We start from the raw sequence: 18278 nt of genomic DNA, 5'->3' as shown, positions 1-18278 counted from the left end.
TGTGAGCCCTGACAAGAGGAAAAATAATCCTCATTTTAGGACCACTGAGTGATCTGTTTTTTGCTTGTGTTTTCACTCGGGACCACCGTCCCCAGCTGAAAATGGGGATTAAATGCTGTTCGCCCTCCTATTTAGACTGTGAACCCCATGTGGGACAAGGATTGTGACTGAGCTCATTAACTTGTATCTTCCCCAGTGCTTAGAACAGTGCTTGACACTTAACAAATATAATAATAACAATAATGAGAAAGTAAGAACCAAACATAGTAAACAAAAAAAAAAATCTATAAGCATATATAAACATTCATAAATATAAAAATACATGCCATCTCTCCTTGTAGACTGTGTAAGTTCCTTGTAGACAGGGTTCTGATCTACCAGTTCTCTTTTTTTGTACTTTCCCAAGCACTTAGTTCAGTAAACGGTCAATAAATACCACTGATTGATTGACTGATTGGTAAACATACCCATGGGAGTGCTGTGGGGCCTGATGGGATGGTGTGGACAAGAGGGTAGGGGATTAATTTAATCGGAGAATGACGGCTGGAGGCGGTGACTTTTTAGAAGGTGGGAAGATCTGATGGGGGGAAGGAATTCCAAGGAAGGAGAAAGGTGCAAGCAAAGGGTCAGAAGTGGAAGAGTGGCAAAGAAATAGGGTTAAAACCTCAATCAGTGGGGAGGAAAAAGCGTAAGGTGGGACGTGGCAGGAGAAGAAAGCAATTGTGAAGAGCCCTGAAGCCAATGATTCAGGATTTGGGGAAAGAAATACATGAAACGAATGCTATTTCCGTGTCACCGACCGTTTTATTTTGTCTTTGAAACTGAGTTTTCATAATCAAACAAACAAATCTGGATCCCCGGACAAAACGGAAAACATTCTGTTTTGGGCAGCGGTCAAGTATTCTGAATGTCAGCTGTAAGATCAGGGAAGACCAAGGCACAGTGAGGGACCTCATTCTTAGTTCCTGACCTTTGGGGAGAATAATAATATAATAACAATGGTACTTGCTAAGCGCTTACTATGTGCAAAGCACTGTTTTTAAACGCTGGGGGGAAATACAAGGTGATCAGGTTGTGCCACGTGGGGCTCACAGTCTTCATCCCCTTTTTAATAATAATAATGTTGGTACTTGTTAAGCCACTTACTATGTGTCGAGTACTGTTCTAAGCGCTGGGGTAGATACAAGGGAATCAGGTTGTCCCACATGGGGTTCACACTCTTCATCCCCATTTTACAGATGAGGTAACTGAGGCCCAGAGAAGTGACTTACCCACAGTCACACAGCTGACAAGTGGCAGAGCTGGGATTCGAACTCATGACCCCTGACTCCAAAGCCTTTGCTCTTTCCACTGAGCCACGCTGCTTGCTCTCTGGGCCCCTGCAAATGGGGATAATAATCCCACTTGATCTCAAGGGGATTGGGGACAGAAAAAAATCTGAAGCAATAGATGCGAATTTTCTGAAGAGTCTGAAAATGATCGTGTGAATTCAGAGTACTGAGTGAAAAGGGGCCTCCATGCACTGGCTCTTTGTCTCTGTCGCCGTCCGTCATTGCCAATAAAGTTAGGGCAAATTGAAGCCCGTCGGAGAAGATGACGGCCCCGGTGGCTGTGCATTCTGGGAATCGTAGTCCTTCCACCTCCCTTTCCTCTCGCCGCCCCGTCTCGCGTGAGCGGCCCCAAACGCGGCTCCGCCGCGAAGCCTCCTGGGAGTTGTAGTCTCTCTCCCCCGGGTTTCCTCGGGCTCTTCCCCGCCCGCGCAGGGGGAGAGAACTACAATTCCCGGCGGCCCCAGCGCGGGAGAGGAAAGGGAGCCGGCGAAGGCCCCCGAACAAATCAAATCGAAGCGAAGAAACTGCCGGCTTTCAAAAATCCTCCTCCTCCGCCGCCATCATCGGCCGGGGAGAGGCGAGCAGGTGGTGCCGGAGGCATCGGACCCGCCGATCGCAGGAGGCCCGCGGGGAGAAGGTGCGTGTCGGTGGAGGGGGAGGGAGGGAAGGAAGAAGGGCCAGGACTTGGAAGGGAGGTGATGCTCCATCTCCCCCAGCCTTTAGAAGAGGGCTTAGCACATGCTAAGCGCTCCACAAATACCTTTTCTTTTTTTTTTTTAAAAAAAAAGGACCGGCCAAACCGAGGGTGATTCATGATTCTTCCCTCTGCCCATCACCTCCCCACGCCCCTAATCATCATCATAGTATTTCAGCGCTTCCTGTAAAGAGGGGCTTGGGAGGCAGAGGACGTGGGTTCTAATGCCGCCACCCGGCTGCGGGGTGACCTTGGTCAGTTCACTTCTCCACCTCTATTCAGGTCCCCCTCCTCTAAAATGGGAGGCCCACGTGGGACACCCTGATGATGACCTCGTGTCGCCCGCAGCGCTTAGAACAGTGCCGGGCACGTCGGAGCAGCGTGGCGCGGTGGAAAGAGCCCGGGTTGGGGAGTCAGAGGGCGTGGGTTCAAATGCCGCCTCCGCCGTTTGTCAGCGGGCTGACTTGGGGGCAGTCACTGCTCTGGGCCTCAGTGACCTCATCTGGAAAATGGGGATGAAGACTGGGACCCCCCCCCCCCAAGTGGGGCAGCCTCATCACCTACCTTGGATCCTCCCCAGCGCTTACAACAGTGCTTTGCACATAATAAAGGCTTCACAAATGCCATCGTTATAGGGAGCGCTTGCCAAATACCATCAGCATTATTACGTGCCATGCACAGTTCGAAGCGACACACACACACACTGGGATTTTGGTGGTTTTTTTTTTTGCACGTTGACAGATGGACAGTTCTCCAGATTTGTCTTCCCACCCTTCCCGCTCGACGTCCCAGCCCATCCCCCCTAGATGGGGGCTGGGATGAGCTAGTTTGGACCTGTGGTTGCGGAGGGGGATTGGGAAGCCGCACGTTTTGGGGTGATGGGGAAATACCCCCTTGGGTCTGCCCTTCCTTGTCGGGATAAAGCCCGTCGTGGGTTTGAACCCGTCTGTGAAGGGAAGCGTGGCTAAGGAGAGACCATTTGCTTCTGCCCCCGATTCCCTGCTCCCGCAAAAAATGGACGATTTCTCCAAAGTTTGGGTCATCTCAGGGTGGACCCTAGGAAGTTCATCTTCTTTCTCCCTCCTGGGTATTTATTCTGGCCCCGGTGGCTCCAGAGAAGGGTATGTCCCTGGCCGAGTGACATTTCCAGCGAAGGAATCCGAGGCTGCCATTATGATCTAATAACCGTGGTGACATCAGGACCTCTGCTCTCCTTAGCCCTTGATTTCCCGAGTCCCCTGACAGTGGGAAAATGGGATCAATTTGTCCTTCCAGCTGAGCTGGGAAGCAGTGGGAACTGACAGCCAGGCTGTGGGTAAGAGGCCTGCTCTTCTTTCCAAATCCTCCTCCCTCTCCCGCTGCACTTCCTGCCCAACGAATCCTTGCCTCTGATTTTCCCCTCGGGAAATGGAGGCCTGGTGCTTGTCCGTTTCTCCACGGGTCAGCCGGGAGGCCAGCCGAGCTGTCGGGCCGCTGTCCCTTACCCGTCCACCGAGGGAGGATCGGCGGACCAAACCGGCAGGGTTTGGGAAGCAGCGGTGTGGCCTAGCGGAAAGTGCACCGGCCCGGGAATCGGGAGACCTCTGTTCTGATCACCGTAGGTGACTTGGACAAGTCACTTCACCTCTGTGCCTCCATTTCCTCCTTTGTAAAAGGGGGATTAAATACCTCCTCTTCCTCTTCCTTAAAGTGTGGGATGGGGACAGAGATCTGATACCCCAGTGCTTACTGCAGTGTGTGGTAAGCGCTTAGCAAATACCGCGGTTACATTTAGTACTAATTAAAAGGACAAAGCCTTGGAGTCGGGGGGGGGGGGGGGGTTGGCATTTAGGTTCTCTTTGAAATTCCCTCCTCACCGTTACGTCATCCAACCCCACCTCCCGGCTCCACCATTTATCTTCTGTGTGACCTTGGGCAAGTCACTTCACTTCTCTGTGCCTCAGTTAGCACATCTGTAGAGGGATTGAGACTGAGCCCCACGTGGAACAGGGACTCAATTTGCTTGTATTCACCTCAGTGCCTAGTACAGTGCCTGGAACACAGTAAGAGCTTAACAAATACCACTGTTCTCATTATTATTACCTAGTACGGTACAGAATGGGACTGGTTGGCTGGTTCAGGGCCCTCCCCCGACCCGGTCCCACCTCAGTAGTGCCTGCGGAAACATAGGGTTTGCGGTCTGGGGGTGAAACCTGGGATCGCTGCCTCCATCCTGTTCTCCAAGGAAGCGAGACTGATCCGAGAAGGGAAATTTCTCCTCCGACCCTCCTCTTCTGATGGCCTGTTTCTCGGTGGCTGTAGGAGCCCGCTGAGACGATGACCATGGCCTCAGAGGACATCTCCAAGCTCGCAGAGACACTCGCCAAGACCCAGGTGGGAGGAGGACAGCTGAGCTTCAAGGGGAAAAGCCTCAAACTCAACACGGCGGAAGATGGTGAGAGATGGGGGCTCTGTATTCAGGGGTGGGATGGGAGGTTGGGGGGTGCTCAGGGGAGGACCCTCCCCTCGTTCATCTCATCTCAGTCATATTTACTGAGCACCGCCTGGGTGCAGAGCACTGGGTTATTTGAACGACTTTGAGGGATCGAGATTCATTCTTCTAATGGTATTTTTTGAGCATTTGAGCACTGTACTAAATGCTTTGGAGAGTACAATAGAACAATAAACAGACATATTCCCTGCCCACAATGAGCTGACGGTCTTGGGATGGGGGAACGGGGTGGCGATCAAACGGGAGACCTGCATTCTAATCCTAACTCTGCTGGTGGTTTCTTTTGTGACTTTGGACGAGTCACTTAACCTCTCCCGGCCTCATCTGTAAACAGGGATAAGATACCTGCACTCCCTCTTTAGACTGTAGGCTCTGGGTAGGGCACACTATGTCTGGTCGAATCCTCTTGTATTTACCCCAGTGCTTAGCCCAGTGCTTGCCCCACTGTAAGTGGTGAGTAAATACCACAGCAAAGAGTGACCCAGGACAGTGGGGCATCAGACTGCCTTTCCATCCCTCCGGTCTCGGGCGCTGGTATCTATTGAGGTGTGAGGTCCCAGGCCGTGGGTCTTTTTGGGAAATGGTGACTCCAACCCGTGTGACGTGGGCATATGTGCACCACAGCTAAACTGGGAAAACTGGTTTGAATTCTCCTGACGCCCGGTGGCGTGTTTTCCCTGTTATTTCGAGAGGTGCGTGGCCTTGCCCTTCTTCCCGGCGGGGGTGGTGGAATGTTGCTATTCGATTTTCTTTCCCGTCCCTCCCAGTGTTCCCAACCAGAGGCAGGGCGGCTCCGACTCGGTTTCCTCAGCTATAAAATGGGGTTGAGATATCTGTCGTCCCTCCTGCTTAGACGGTGAGCCCCATGCGGGTCTGGGATTTGATGGTTTTGTATCTACCCCAGCCCTTAGTTCAGAGCTTGGTCCAAAATAAACACTTAATAGGTACCGCCATGCTACACTGGGGATTGGCGTCGGGAGACCGGGCCGCGGATCGGTTTGAGGGTCAGACGGTATGGAGACTCTGGGCCCAGACCCAGGGTGACATTTGGCAAAGCCCACTCTCTTGACAAAGAACCGGCCCACCCGGTCCGGCGGGGAGATGTCTCTGCTCCTGGCCCTTTGAGCTGGGGTCGGCTGCCCAGGGGCACAGTGGTAGCCAAAAAGGACGGGCACAGTGGTCATGGCCCTCGCCCCCAAAGGCAGCCGGAGGCAGTAGAGAAAGGTTTGGATTCACCGTCCGCTCACCGGGCTCGGCTGGAGTTAGGATCCTTGAGCTCCGGATTTCCGGGCGGTCCCCCGGGCAGATCTGCCTGATTACAGGCTAATCCGGAGCCCCAGGCCTTTCCGCAGCCGGGCGTGGCGGCTCTCTGGACAGGGATCGGGCGGAGTTGTAACAGTGGGGATTTCGAGCACAATACTAAGCGCGGGGAGGGGGGAATACCCAGTGGGGCATTAGACCCTTTCTCCCTTCCAGCTCATCCGATTGTCGGCATGTCCAATTTGTCATGGGTCCTTGCTGCCCTTCTGGGCCCAAGCAAGATCGATGGGGTCACATCAGAGAAGTAGCGTGGCCCTAGTGGAAAGAGCGTGGCCTGGGGATTCAGAGGACCTGGGTTCTAATCCTGGTTCTGCCGCTTGGCTGCCGTGTGACCTTAGGCAAGTCATTTCACTTCTCTGTGTTTCGGTTACCTCGTCTGTAAAATGGGGATTTAAGACTGTGAGCCCTATGTTGGACATGGACTGTGCCCAACCTAGTTATCTTGTATCTGCCCCAGCGCTTCAAACAGTGAGCACAGAACATATACTGCTAAAAGAAAAATCACGAGAGCCTGTTGATCAACTTGGGATCCGCGGGAAAGGACCCTAATTCTGCTCAGTTCGACAGGGGCTGTTCTCCCCTCCATGCTCCCCGGAGCCGCCTCCAGCCGGCCACTCCTTGGGGTTATCCGGGAGGGTTCGTGGGATTTCCGATAACACCTCTGGGCTTCATCTTTATAATGATGATAGTGGTACTTGTTAAGCGCTTACTATGTGCCAAGCACTGTTCTAAGCACTGGGGTAGACACAAGGTAATCAGTTGGACACAGTCCTTGTCCCACATTGGGCTCACGCTCTCAATCCCCATTTTTTTACAGATGAGGTAACCGAGGCACGGAGAAGTGACTTGCCCAAGGTCACAGCAGACAGGTGGCAAAAGCAGGATTAGAACCCAGGTCCGTCTGACTCCCAGGCCCATGAACTACTAGGCCATGCGGTTTCTAAAACTTGACCCGACAGGATGTCTGACAAGGCACCTGTTTGAGGTGGCGGGTCAGGACCTCTCTTCTTGATAACTCTTCTCCGGGGACCGGCCCTGGGCTTACCAGGTCGGTGACTCGCCTGCCGGTAGCCAGACGGCCAGCTGCCGACAGGCGAGAGCCCTCCCCAACTCCCCGAGGCCACGGCTTCTCTGAGACTCTGAAAACCTGGGATATTTGGGGACATCCTTAGCGGCCCCTGGTTATCGCTCCTCACATCCAAACGCAAAGCCGAATGTGCTGAGGAATCGCCCTATCTAGCAAAGTGCTAGGGGAGAGCCAGGTTTGACTGGGGGTGGTGGGGGGGTCCTCCCCTTCCCCACAAGAAGCCCCCGAGAGGGAAGCAGACATCTGAGGCCCTCCCCTTCTGTCCCGTGCAGCCCAAGAAGTGATTCAGGAGATCGAGGAGTTTGCCGGTCTCGAGGCCCTGCGGCTGGAAGGTAACACGGTGGGCGTGGAGGCCGCTCGGGTCATTGCCAAGGCTCTGGAGAAGAAAGCGGAGCTGAAGGTGGGTGCAGACCCCGAGGAAGAGAGGAAGTAGGGGAGGGGCAGCTCCCAGAGTGGCGCCCGTCCCTTCTGGGGTGGTCCCACTGGCCGACCTTGCCAGGAACACTGGGAATTCCCTGGAGAAGAGCCACTCCGTGGCCTCAGGGCCGGCCTCTGGGCAGTGCCTTCTCTCTGTGCTTGGGCAGCAGAGGGCAGGGTGGGCGAGGCCCGATAAAATTGGCAGAGATGTAGGGCCTTGAAGCGGAGTGTGGGCCTCTGCGGGGCACACAGCGGGTCGGCCGCCTGGGACAGGAGACGGTTCGTAGCCTCTCCCCCGTCCCGGAGCCTCCAGGAGCAGCTTTGCCTCATCTGCTGGACCAGGTGGTCACGCGAGCATCACCTCTACGGCTTAGACACGCCCAGTGCCGCCATCGCCTCTTCCCCTCCCCGGTTCACGGCCCATAGCCCGGCTCCCAGCCCCGGGCTGCTCCTGGGTGCCTTGATGGCGGGGGGAACCGGGCCAGAAGGGGGGAGCAGGAGTGATGGGGATTCTGGAGAAGGAGCCCCCTTGCCTGATGAGCAGAGCCAGCCCCTCCCCAGGAAGGATCCTGGTGTCAGACCCCATCACCCCCCAACCTCCGCAGCTCTCTGTCATGGGGATCTTTCAATTCCAACCCAGCAGGGAGTGTTGGCTCCCTAGACACCCAGGGAATGCTCACTGCCATGCTAGCTGGCCCAGCAGGCACCCCCCTCCCAATACACACACTGTCCACCCCCTCCGAGGCCGCTCTGCCGCTTCGGGGACCCACAGACCTGTCTTTTCTCCCCCTTGAAGCGCTGTCACTGGAGCGATATGTTCACCGGGAGGCTGAGGTCCGAGATCCCCCCGGCTCTGGTGAGTGGATGGGGCCTTCCCCTCTCCCGTAGTGGCCTGGCCCTCACCCCGCCGCCCAGGCCTGGGGGTGCTCCCCAGATCTTCTGGAAAAGGGGAGAGGGGTGCAGGGTTGGGGAAGCGTGGACCGCTCTGCAGGACTCCAGTAGCGGGGTGGAGCGGGCTCCGGGGAGCCTGAGGCGGGGAGGTGTGGTGGGCCCGCAGCCCTCGGGCCTCTGGTGAACCTCGCTCCTGCTGGCAGATGTCACTGGGGCAGGCGCTCATCACAGCGGGGGCTCATCTGGTGGAGCTGGACCTGAGCGACAACGCCTTCGGGCCGGATGGCGTGCAGGGTTTCGAGGCGCTGCTCAAGAGTTCGGCCTGCTATACCCTCCAGGAGCTCAAGCTCAACAACTGCGGCATGGGCATCGGCGGGGGCAAGGTGGGTCACCCCCTGCGGGAGGGATCACTCCAAAAGATCGGTGCGGTCCTACCCCTGCCTCACACCCCATCTCGCCTCACGGAATAGATTCCACAGAGCCAGTAGGCCCTCTAGTCCTCTCCCGGGCCTTTCCCTCCCGGAGCTCGGCAGCCACCCCAGAAGTAGCCGCGGTTCCAGGTGGCAACGATAGGCGCCGGGCCAACGAATGTCCCGTGGGGGGCTTCCGAGTTGGGCCGGCCAGCGTGACGACCGTCCTCCCTCGTAGATTTTGGCCGCGGCGCTGACGGAGTGCCACAGGAAGTCCAGCGAGCTGGGTAAGCCGCTGGCTCTGAAGGTGTTTGTGGCCGGCAGGAACCGCCTGGAGAACGACGGGGCCACCGCCCTGGCAGAAGCGTTTGGAGTAAGGCCGCCAGCGGGAGGGTTGGGGCGGGGGGGTGTGCTGCTCTCTCACCCCAAGAGGAAGAGCGGGCATGAGAAGTTTGTCCGAGGACCCCCCGGAAGTGGAGAGATTCCCAGATGAGCTCTCCCTCCTGGGAATGCTCAAATTTCTTCCTTAAAATCTTGCCCGAGTCCCTGATGCCCCGGACAAAGTCCTCTCTCCCGCTCCCGGATTTCGTCAGGGGTGCCGATCTCCTCCCGCCAGATGGGAATCCCTGAGGCATCTTAATCTGGGAGGCCCCCCCCAGCTTCCTCCCCCCAGGGTCACTCGCCCCAATTGCTTGGCTTCGCCGTTCCCACCCCGGCCCCGTCGGGCTGCGGTTCCCCCGGCTCCGTGGGGCCCGGGACCCAGCCCGCCCGCTCTGCCCCCACCCCCAGAACATCGGGACCCTAGAAGAGGTGCACATGCCCCAGAATGGGATCAACCACCCCGGGATCACGGCCCTGGCCCAAGCCTTCGCCATCAGCCCCCTGCTCCGGGTCATCAACCTGAACGACAACACCTTCACCGAGAAAGGAGCCGTCGCCATGGCCGAGGTGAGCCAGGACAGAGGTGTGCGTACGTCCTGTCCGTCTGAGCGGGCTGACTCAGGCCGGCCATGCCACCCCGCTAACCCCCCAGCCTCTTTGGGGGCTCCCACTACTGGGAGCAGAGGGCTGACGGGGGCCTAGTCGCAGCTCCATCTGGCATCTGCCCAGACTCGGAGCCCGGAGGAAGAAAGTGGACTGTGGCTTCCTGTCTGTGGTGATGGGGGATTTGGTCGTGGTCAACAGTTGGTCAGTTGGGCCACGGGCCAGAGTCCTCTCAAGGCCCCAACCAGTCCAAGCCGGGCTGGGAGTTGAGCGGAACCAGAGCCTTGAGGGGTGGGAAGCTCAGCTTCAGGGTCCTGATCCCAGACCCTGCCCTGGCCCAGAGCCCCCCTAGGTTTTCTGTTCTGCCCGCCCCGGGGAGCCTGTCAGGTTGCCCGGGGCCAGGAAAGGGGCCAGCTGGTTCCGGGCTGGAGATTTTCCAGATGCAGAACCTGGCGGCTTCAGGGGAGAACGTCTGCTAGAGCTTCCTGCCTGATGGGGGAGGACAGGGCATGGGGGGGGCCCCTCCGGGAGCCCCACAGTGCCCTGACTCCGCTCTCCCCTCGCTCCAGACCCTGAAGACGCTGCGGCAGGTGGAGGCGATCAACTTCGGCGACTGCCTGGTGCGCTCCAAGGGCGCCGTTGCCATCGCCGAAGCGGTGAAGATGGGACTGCACAAGCTGAAGGTGCCCCTGCCCACCCACCCCTGACCCCTCCGCCCCCTGCAGCTTGGGGATACTGCCCCCGCCATGCCCTCCGGATCCGGTCTCTGACCCCGCAGACCACGGCCAGGGCTCGTAGCCTGACCCAATGAGCGGTAGCCCCTTTCAAGCCACCCATTTGAAGAATGGGCCCTCTTGAGGTGGAAGCAGGCAAGGGGTTTTCTTCCCTTCCCTTCCTCCTACTTTTACCCCCAACACTCCCCGAATTCCAACCCCTTCGGTCTCACTTCCCAGGAGCTGAACTTGTCCTTCTGTGAGATCAAGCGCGATGCCGCCCTGGTTCTCGCCGAAGCCGCCGAGGACAAGTCGGAGCTGGAGAAGCTGGATCTCAATGGTAGGTCGGCACCGCGTCCCGGCCGGTCACCCGCCCCGCCCCACGATCTCTCCTTTCCGACCCAACCGCAGACATGTGGGCCGTCCTGTTGCGTCTTCTGGGTCTTGCGGTCTTGGGGGCTGCCGCCCCTCCGTTCCGTAGAGCCCCGGACCCGGTCTCTGAGGCCTCAAGTCTGATTCGGGGGATGGAGGGGACTGAATTCTGAGCCCTTGTCAGACTCCCCTTCGTCCTTCTGTCTCTTGGAGCCAGTCCCTGTAGCTTTCCAGGCGGGGTCACTCCTGCCTGCCTCTGGTCTGGCCCACTGGTGGACCGACTTCTCCGGCGAAGGACCCAGGGAGCCATGGGTGCCGACGGCTGCCCAGGTCTCCGGGCTCCGCTCTGGGTCTTTAGACTCCTCTGTTCCTGTGCCCTAGGAAATGCCCTGGGGGAAGAGGGTTGTGAACAGCTCCAGGAGATCCTCGAGGGCTTCAACATGGCACATGTGCTCGCTTCCCTCAGGTAGGACGGGCGCCGGGGGCCACTTGGCGTCTCATTTGGTTTTCCGTCCGTGGGGCAGCAGACCTGGCCCGGGAGCTTGGCTGGGGTAGAGGGGGCGGTGAGAGGGACCCCTGGTCTCCGCCAGCCCGGGGCCTCACCCGTCTACGCTCCCATCTGCCTGGTCCACAGCGACGATGAGGGGGATGATGACGAAGAGGAGGATGATGGGGAGGAAGATGAGGAGGAGGATGAAGAGGATGAGGAGGAGGTGGAAGAAGAGGAGGAAGAGGAGGAGGAGGAGGAGGAGGAGGAAGAGGAACAGCAGCGAAGCCAGGAAGATCAGAAGTCAACACCTAAGAAAATTCAAGGGACCCAGGTTGGGGTGAGAATAATTGCACAAGCTGTTGAAACCAAGGTTAGAACCCATAGGCTACCGACCCTGACCTAGTGCTCTCTCTAGGCTAAATCTCATTATGGACAGGGAACGTGTCTGCTAATTCTGTTGTATTGTACCTCCTGAACGTTTAGTATAGTGCTCTGTACATAAGAAGTACTCAATAAATGCCACTGATTGAATGCATGATAATGCAGTGCAGGCAGCCCAGTCTCTGAGGGAAGATGATGGTGTCTTCTACTGGCAGGCCTGGAAGCAGCTCCCGAGTGGAGGCTTGGGATTGCCGCGATTGGCAGGAGCTGGCACGACGTTGCCCTCTGAATGCTCTGCTACAACAATCATAGTCATAGCATTTATTAAGCCCCTACTATGTACTTAAGTTCTGGGGTAGACAGGACTTTTAGGTCAGACCCAGTTCTTGCCCCGGTTTGAGGCTCAAGCTCAGCTCTCAGAGCTAGGGGGAACAGCTCTTAATCCCCATTTTCCGGATGAGAAAACCGAGGCCCAGAGAGCATAAGTGACCTAAGTGACCACCACTCTCTGTTTCAGGAACCTGCCCCTGTGATCTGCTCTCCTCCTCCAGTGGACGTCTCCACGTTCCTGGCTTTCCCATCCCCAGAGAAACTACTGCGCCTCGGGCCCAAGAGCCCGGTTTTGATTACCCAACAGGTATCGCTCCTCTGGGCCCTTGCCCCGGCCCCGCGGGAGGAGGGCGGCGGTCTCGGCTCCTGCAGCCTGAGGATCGGGGAGTGACCGGCCTCGCGTCCTGCCCCCGGACCAGCGGGGCGGGCAGGGGGCGGGGCCGAGGGTCACTTTTCTGCCCGGGCCCTGATTTCAGACAGACACGTCCGATCCAGAAAAGGTGGTCTCGACGTTTCTGAAAGTCTCGTCTGTGCTCAAGGATGATGTGTCGGTGAAGACTGCGGTGCAAGAAACCATCGGTGAGCCCGGTCCCTCTCCACGGGGAGGCCCTCCGACCTCACCCTCCTGCCCCGATCCAGACCCCGGGGCCGGGCCGAGTCTCCTTCTGCTCCCCTGGAGGCCGGGGTGGAGGTCAACTAGGACTGCTCCCCATCCACCCCGGCCGAAGGCAAGCAGGCTTGGGGCCGGGCTGAATTCCGGAGGCTCCGGGAGTGGGGTCTGTCCTGTCCCGTCTCGTCCAATTATGTCATATCTATAAATTATATATTATAGTTCAATTATATATCAAACCGTTAATAACAATGGCATTTGTTAAGTGCTTACTGTGTGCCCCTGTACTAAGGCACTGCTGGGGTGGATACAAGCAAATCGGGTTGGACGCAGTCCCTGTCCCTCATGGGGCTGACAGTCTTAATCCCCATTTTCAGCTGAAGTTGCTGAGACACAGAGAAGTGAAGAGACTTACCCAGGTTCACAAGGCAGACAGATGGCAGAGCCGGGATTAGATATTCTGACTCTCAGGCCCTTGGTCTGTCCACTAGGCCATGTTGTTTTATATTAATGTCTGTGTCCTCTATAAGATCGTTGTGAGCAGGGAATGTCTCTGCCAACTCTGTTGTATTGCAGTCTCCCAAGGGCTTAGTACAGTGCTTTGCACACAGCAAGCGTTCAATAAAGACAGTTGATGATGATGCTATCCACCCTTTCCAGACGCCTTGATGAAGAAGGCCTTCAGCACCTCCACCTTCAACTCTGACGCCTTCATCACCAGCCTCCTGGTGCACATGGGCTTGCTCAAGGTGAGGCGCTCGGGGGGGGCGGTCTGAGGGTCCGGACCGTGACCTAGCTCTCGTCCGGGGCTCCTCGGCCAGTGGTGTCTGCCCACCTAGAGGCAGCAGGCCCGAGCCACGTCCAGTCCACAGCGGGAGGGTGAAGGCGAAGTTAGTTTTCTGTGGCAGTCTGCCAGGGCCCTGTGAGTGGGATTTGGGTCTCCTCTCCTGGGGATCCAGGCCCCGTCTGCGGGTACCGCCCCCTCCCTTATCCCCCTCTTTCTGGGTCGTGATGTAGGAATCACCCAGGGAACAGAGGCTGTGTTGTCTCCGTTGGGTGGAGAGACATCTTCCTTCAACTCTGGGCGTCGTCAAAAGACAGCCCCGCTAGGACCCAGAGCTCATCGTTCCTGCATGGGTTGGGGCCCAGTGAGACTGCCCTCTTCCCTCTTGGGGGCAGGAGGTGGGGCCCAGGGCCTTAATGGCTCAGCTGCATCCCCGGGGACCTCCTTCCCTGACCTTTGGGGCCACAGGAATCTTGAGAAGAGGTGGGGATGAGTGGCGGCTTTGGGAAGAGCTCCTATAAATTGGGGAGCCAAAAGGAATCCTATTCTTCCCATCACCTGTCTTCAGGCACAATGAAAAGCATCTGCCAGATTAGCAAGGGCTGAGGCTAGTTGCCTGAAGCAGATTCCTCAGACTCTTCAGTGGGATTTTTGCAGGTGGGAGTGGTGTTTAAGCACTTACTTCCCATCGCTTCCCGTTTCTTCCCCTGTCCGCCTCTCCGATCTCTCATCTCTCTTCCTCTTCTCCCCCATCCCCTGCAGAGTGAAGACAAGATCAAGGCTATCCCCAATCTCACAGGCCCTCTGATGGCCCTGAATCACGCGGCCCAACAGGACTATTTCCCCAAGTCTCTGGCCCCAGTTCTCGTGGCTTTTGTGACCAAGTGAGTTGACCAAGCCCCTCAAGAGACCAGGGACACTTTCTGGGGGTGGAGCCCCAACGCCCTAAGCGGCATTAGGGGACTGAGGCTCCTTCTGACCCTTCCCTTTCTTTCCCTCCCAGGACTGCAGCCGTCCGGGGCCTCTGGGTGGGGATGGGAAGGGAGGGCAGGGCATGTGGGATGGGTCCCCAAGAGGGACGCGCAACTTATCTGACAGGGGCGATGAGATTCTCCAATTTGCCCTGCCAAGGAGCCCTCCCGCTCCGTGGGAGGTGTGGAGTTCTTCATCGCTGCTGGACGTAGGGGCAGCCACATCAGCACCTCCACCTCGGTTCCCCTGAGCGGGAATTTAGCTGAGACTCAGCTCCAGTTGGCTATCTAACGCTCGGCCCTTCCAGCCAGCCGTCTGCCTGCCCCGTAGCCTTCCCATTCATTTTTACTGGACAAAATGGCTACCTTCCTGCCTGGAGCACTTGCCGCCCCGCAGAGGGGCCTGCCCTGCAGCTGCCCCAGCTCTTCTCCTCTGGGCCCCACTGACCCGTTGAGTTTTCACAGCCGGTGGCCGCGGGATGAGGAGACGGGGGTTAGGGAAGAGAAGTTTCCTCCTCCAGGGGCGCAGAGCCGCCAGGGCAGGAAGGGTCGCGAGTCAGCAGCAGCAGAGCCACCGGCCGTGAGACTCCTGACATCTGCGCCGCCCCCCCCCCCCCCCCGTGACCTCTGCCCCCCCCAGGCCTCAGCCCCTCCCGCTACAGGTCACCCCCCGGGCTGAGTCTGCCCTCACCTTACCATTCTGCTCTCTGCTGGACCTTCTGCCTGGAGGCAAGGCTGGGGGTGTCCAGGCGGCGTAGTGAGTGGGGGGACAAGGACTGTGGGTGCTCCATCCCATCCTGGGGAGCCCTGGACTGGAGGGCACCGGGGGAGCAGGGCCGTGGAGCCTGGATGTGTGGCAGTGGATGCCAGCAGTCCCCAGGGGCTTCCCGGCCCGAGGTGCTTGGCTCCCAGCTTCACAAGAGGCGAGGAAACTTGTTTTGGGACCTCAGCTCGTTTCAAAACCATGAAAAGAAAGTGGTTTGGGGCCCTAGCTCAGGGAGAAAGGGGTCGGGAGTTAGTTCCTGGTTCTCTGACAGAGGAGAAAGCCACCTCTCCCCACCCCATGCACCCTGTTTTTGGGTTTCTGCTGGACTTGGCTTGTGGATCTCTATTGGATGTAGGGGCGATTCCTCATTCCTCTAGCTGAGCCCTCCCTGGGAGTTGGGAGGGACCCCTCCCCCTAGTTTTCCAACTGACCTGTCTTCCCCTCTTGACTGCAGGCCCAACCATGCCCTGGACTCCTGCCCCTTGGCCCGCCACAGCCTTCTGCAGACTCTCCACCAAGCCTAGGCCGAGGCGGGGGCCGAGACCTCCCCGGCTCCCTGAACTCTTTATGAACTGGCTGGTCCTCGCGAGGCCCCAGCGGCCTCAGCCTCTCCCCCACTCCCACCACAGCGCTCAACTCTCCGTCTTACAGAAGTTGCTCGGACTGGAGGCTCTCCTCCCCCGTCCCTTTCCCCAGGGGATGACTGTACATCTATGAGTGTCCTTGTATGTGTGGTTTTTTTTGTGTGTGGGTGTGTGTCCAAGGATTTTTGTCTGATTTTTAAGTGGACTTCTTGACCTGCTGTGGGGAAGGTTCTCTGGAACCTTCTCCAGCTCATCCCATTGCCCTCCCTTGGCCATCCCCCTGGACTCGAGCAGAGTCCCCCTGCCTCCATCCCCCGACCACGGCTTCGTCGGGCTTGGGGCCACGTCTTCCCCTTCCCCCCCAGCTTGTGCATCACCTCAACCCCACTGCCCGGCCCGGCCCACCTCAGGCCGGTCCCTCTGTTCATGAGGACACTCTGCTCTCTGGCCCAGCAGGGGCCATTGCCATGTTGGTGGGCGGGGGGGTGGCCGTCGGATTTAATTTCAGGGTAAGAGGATGATTTCCATCCCTTCTCATTTCTCCCTTAGTCAACACGTGACTGTCTGAACGTTGCACTGTTCCCCTCCCTCCCGCTTGGATCAGGTGTGGCTGGCTGCATCTGCCCTGGCAGGCTTCCTTTCCCTTCCCACTTCTGCGAGCGCTTGAGCGGGGCCCAAGCATCCCAAACCCTTCAGGAAGGCCCCGTCCCCCCACACCCTCCAGTTCGTGCTGGATGACTGGCAGGCAGCCAGCTGGGGGGGGCCGACCGGACCCCCACCTCCCCGACCCCGGATTGCCACGCTTTGATCCGGTGCCTCCTTGCGGCTCCTTTTCAAGACCGGGCCCCAGCCGCTTGCTGCGCCCACCTCGGTGGTGCTTTACACATCTTCCACCGGCCTGCCCCGGCCCGCCCCTGCTCCCCACCTTCCCCCCGCCTCGGCTGAAGAGCCGGGCTTGGACACGCTGAGCCCGAGTGGGCTGGTGTGAGTTGGGGGAAGGAGGGATAGGGTGGAGGGCCACCCCTTCCCCACCCGCAGTTGCCATCAGGCTACAGGTGGAGGGGGACATGGCTTTTTAACTCAGTTGTACCAGAGCATACTTTAGGGTGGCGGCATAACTATCAATAAAGTTAACTGGGAAGGTCCCCTCCCCTGATTGACCATCTGGTCACTGCCTCCCTTGATGTGTGGGGGAGTTGGGGGTGGAGGGGACATGTATATAAGGGATCAGGTACTCCAGGGATGGAGTTTTCTGGGGAGAGGGCTCACCTACGGGGTGGTCAACACCTCTGTTCCAATTGGCTCCGTCTAGGTTTGCTCAGCCAATCTTACTTCCTACATGAGTTCACTTTCCCTGGAAGGCATTTAAAAGACTTCCTCTTCCCCTTGCAACCAATCCATATGACAGGTTTCCAACTTTACTGGCTCAGAAAACAGAGGGGCGAGTCCCTGGACATGGGCTCAAAGGCCCGCTGGAGGCGTTTCCAGATCTGAAAGCCTCTCCCGGGGCCGCATCGTGCCACCTTGGTCACTGGGCTGGGTGGGGGGCCCAGAGGACTGGGTCCAACAGCTTTCTCCAAGGGAAGGGGGTAGCCCCAGCCGGCAGAAAATGAGGGGGGAAACGTGTTCTGGGGAATTGGGAGGTGTCAGCCCCGGGGTGCCCGCTTCGTCTCACCTTCATGTTTCCGTCGCAGAGTCCGGTGCCGTAGGCCGATTTCTCCCACTGGTTAGTGACAGCCGAAGCCTGGCCGAGTCTAGGTGGTGCAGCTGGGGTGGGCAGCAGGGCCACGTCGGCCAACCAGCTCCATCCTTGTTGCGTTGCCGCTGGAAGGGGATGGGCTAAGGTCGTGACCTGAGAGCCAGCAGCAGGCCCCGGATCGCTGGCAAGGCCAGGAGGGCGAGCGAGATCCTGGGCAGGGAGGGTGCAGCCCTGCGAACACTGCCGCGCCGTGGGCACCGGGCTGGGTGCCGGGGCATGATGAACACCTGGTACACCGTGCCCGCCTGCAGCTGGTTCAGCAGCACCACCTCATCCACGCCTTCGGTCACCCACAGGCCGCCCGCCTCCCCCCAGTCATGCTGCGCAGCTCCAACTGCTCATGGGCACCCAGGGAAGTCCAGGCCAGTCAGCGAGGTCTCCCATCCACACACTGGCGTTGCCTAGAGTGGTGGGTGGGCACGAATCCCGGCTGGAGGCCGGAGAGTGGGTTGGGGTGCTGGTAGGGAAGGGGCCCGGGATGGATGCAGCCCCCATGCTCACCCACGTGCCAGGTCTTAGGCGTGAAGGGGTGGAAGCTGGACAGCAGACCAGTCCTGGTGGGGCGGGGGCTGACCGAGACCCAGCCCCGTGCATGACGGGTCAGTGCTGCAGCTGGAGAGAGGAGAGAGCAGGCAGTTAGAAGGACAGACAGCGCTCACCTGGGCCCGCCCCCGGCATGGCCTTGACCGCCCACCCGATCTCAGTGCTGTCCCAGCAAGCCCAAGTCACCCCCAGCCTCCCTCCTGGCCACAAAAATTGGTCGAGGTACCTACTGGCCAAGTTGGATGGACACGTCTATTTTTTGTTTGTTTTTTATGGTATTTGTTAAGCACTTACTACGTGCGAGACACTGGGGTAGATCCAAGTTAATTAGGTTGGATACGGTCCATGTC

General features: G+C 58.3%; 1 protein-coding gene across 4 annotated transcripts; it reads left to right on the top strand.

Moving 5' to 3' along the window:
- Window positions 1-1788: 1788 nt before the first annotated feature.
- RANGAP1 (Ran GTPase activating protein 1) lies at window positions 1789-16794 on the top strand. 4 transcript variants are annotated; one of them, XM_007663169.4, is made up of 16 exons: window positions 1789-1968; window positions 4327-4459; window positions 7196-7323; window positions 8137-8196; window positions 8435-8614; window positions 8880-9014; window positions 9431-9589; window positions 10195-10308; window positions 10579-10678; window positions 11092-11176; window positions 11345-11570; window positions 12099-12218; window positions 12388-12490; window positions 13182-13270; window positions 14068-14189; window positions 15497-16794. In XM_007663169.4, the coding sequence occupies exons 2-16, from the start codon at window positions 4342-4344 to the stop codon at window positions 15564-15566; spliced, it is 1809 nt and encodes a 602-aa protein (XP_007661359.2). In that variant the 5' UTR covers window positions 1789-1968; window positions 4327-4341; the 3' UTR covers window positions 15567-16794. The 4 variants fall into 4 exon arrangements, with proteins under 4 accessions (XP_007661359.2, XP_001509116.4, XP_007661361.2 ...); XM_001509066.6 differs by having other exon boundaries at window positions 1790-1968; window positions 11345-11531; XM_007663171.4 differs by having other exon boundaries at window positions 1791-1968; window positions 11345-11537.
- The last annotated feature ends 1484 nt before the right edge of the window (window positions 16795-18278 follow it).

This window comes from Ornithorhynchus anatinus, chromosome 14, assembly GCF_004115215.2.
Source record: "Ornithorhynchus anatinus isolate Pmale09 chromosome 14, mOrnAna1.pri.v4, whole genome shotgun sequence".
In the NCBI taxonomy this organism is placed as follows: Eukaryota; Metazoa; Chordata; class Mammalia; order Monotremata; family Ornithorhynchidae; genus Ornithorhynchus; species Ornithorhynchus anatinus.
This window is presented reverse-complemented; position numbering and strand designations above follow the sequence as displayed.

Bases quoted from the DNA above. Each gene is read 5' to 3' on its own strand.
- RANGAP1 (XM_007663169.4), top strand. From the start codon at position 4,342: ATGACCATGGCCTCAGAGGACATCTCCAAGCTCGCAGAGACACTCGCC. The intron at 7,324-8,136 runs GTGGGTGCAGAC...TCCCCCTTGAAG, and splicing joins AGAAGAAAGCGGAGCTGAAG to CGCTGTCACTGGAGCGATAT. The intron at 11,177-11,344 runs GTAGGACGGGCG...CCTGGTCCACAG, and splicing joins CATGTGCTCGCTTCCCTCAG to CGACGATGAGGGGGATGATG.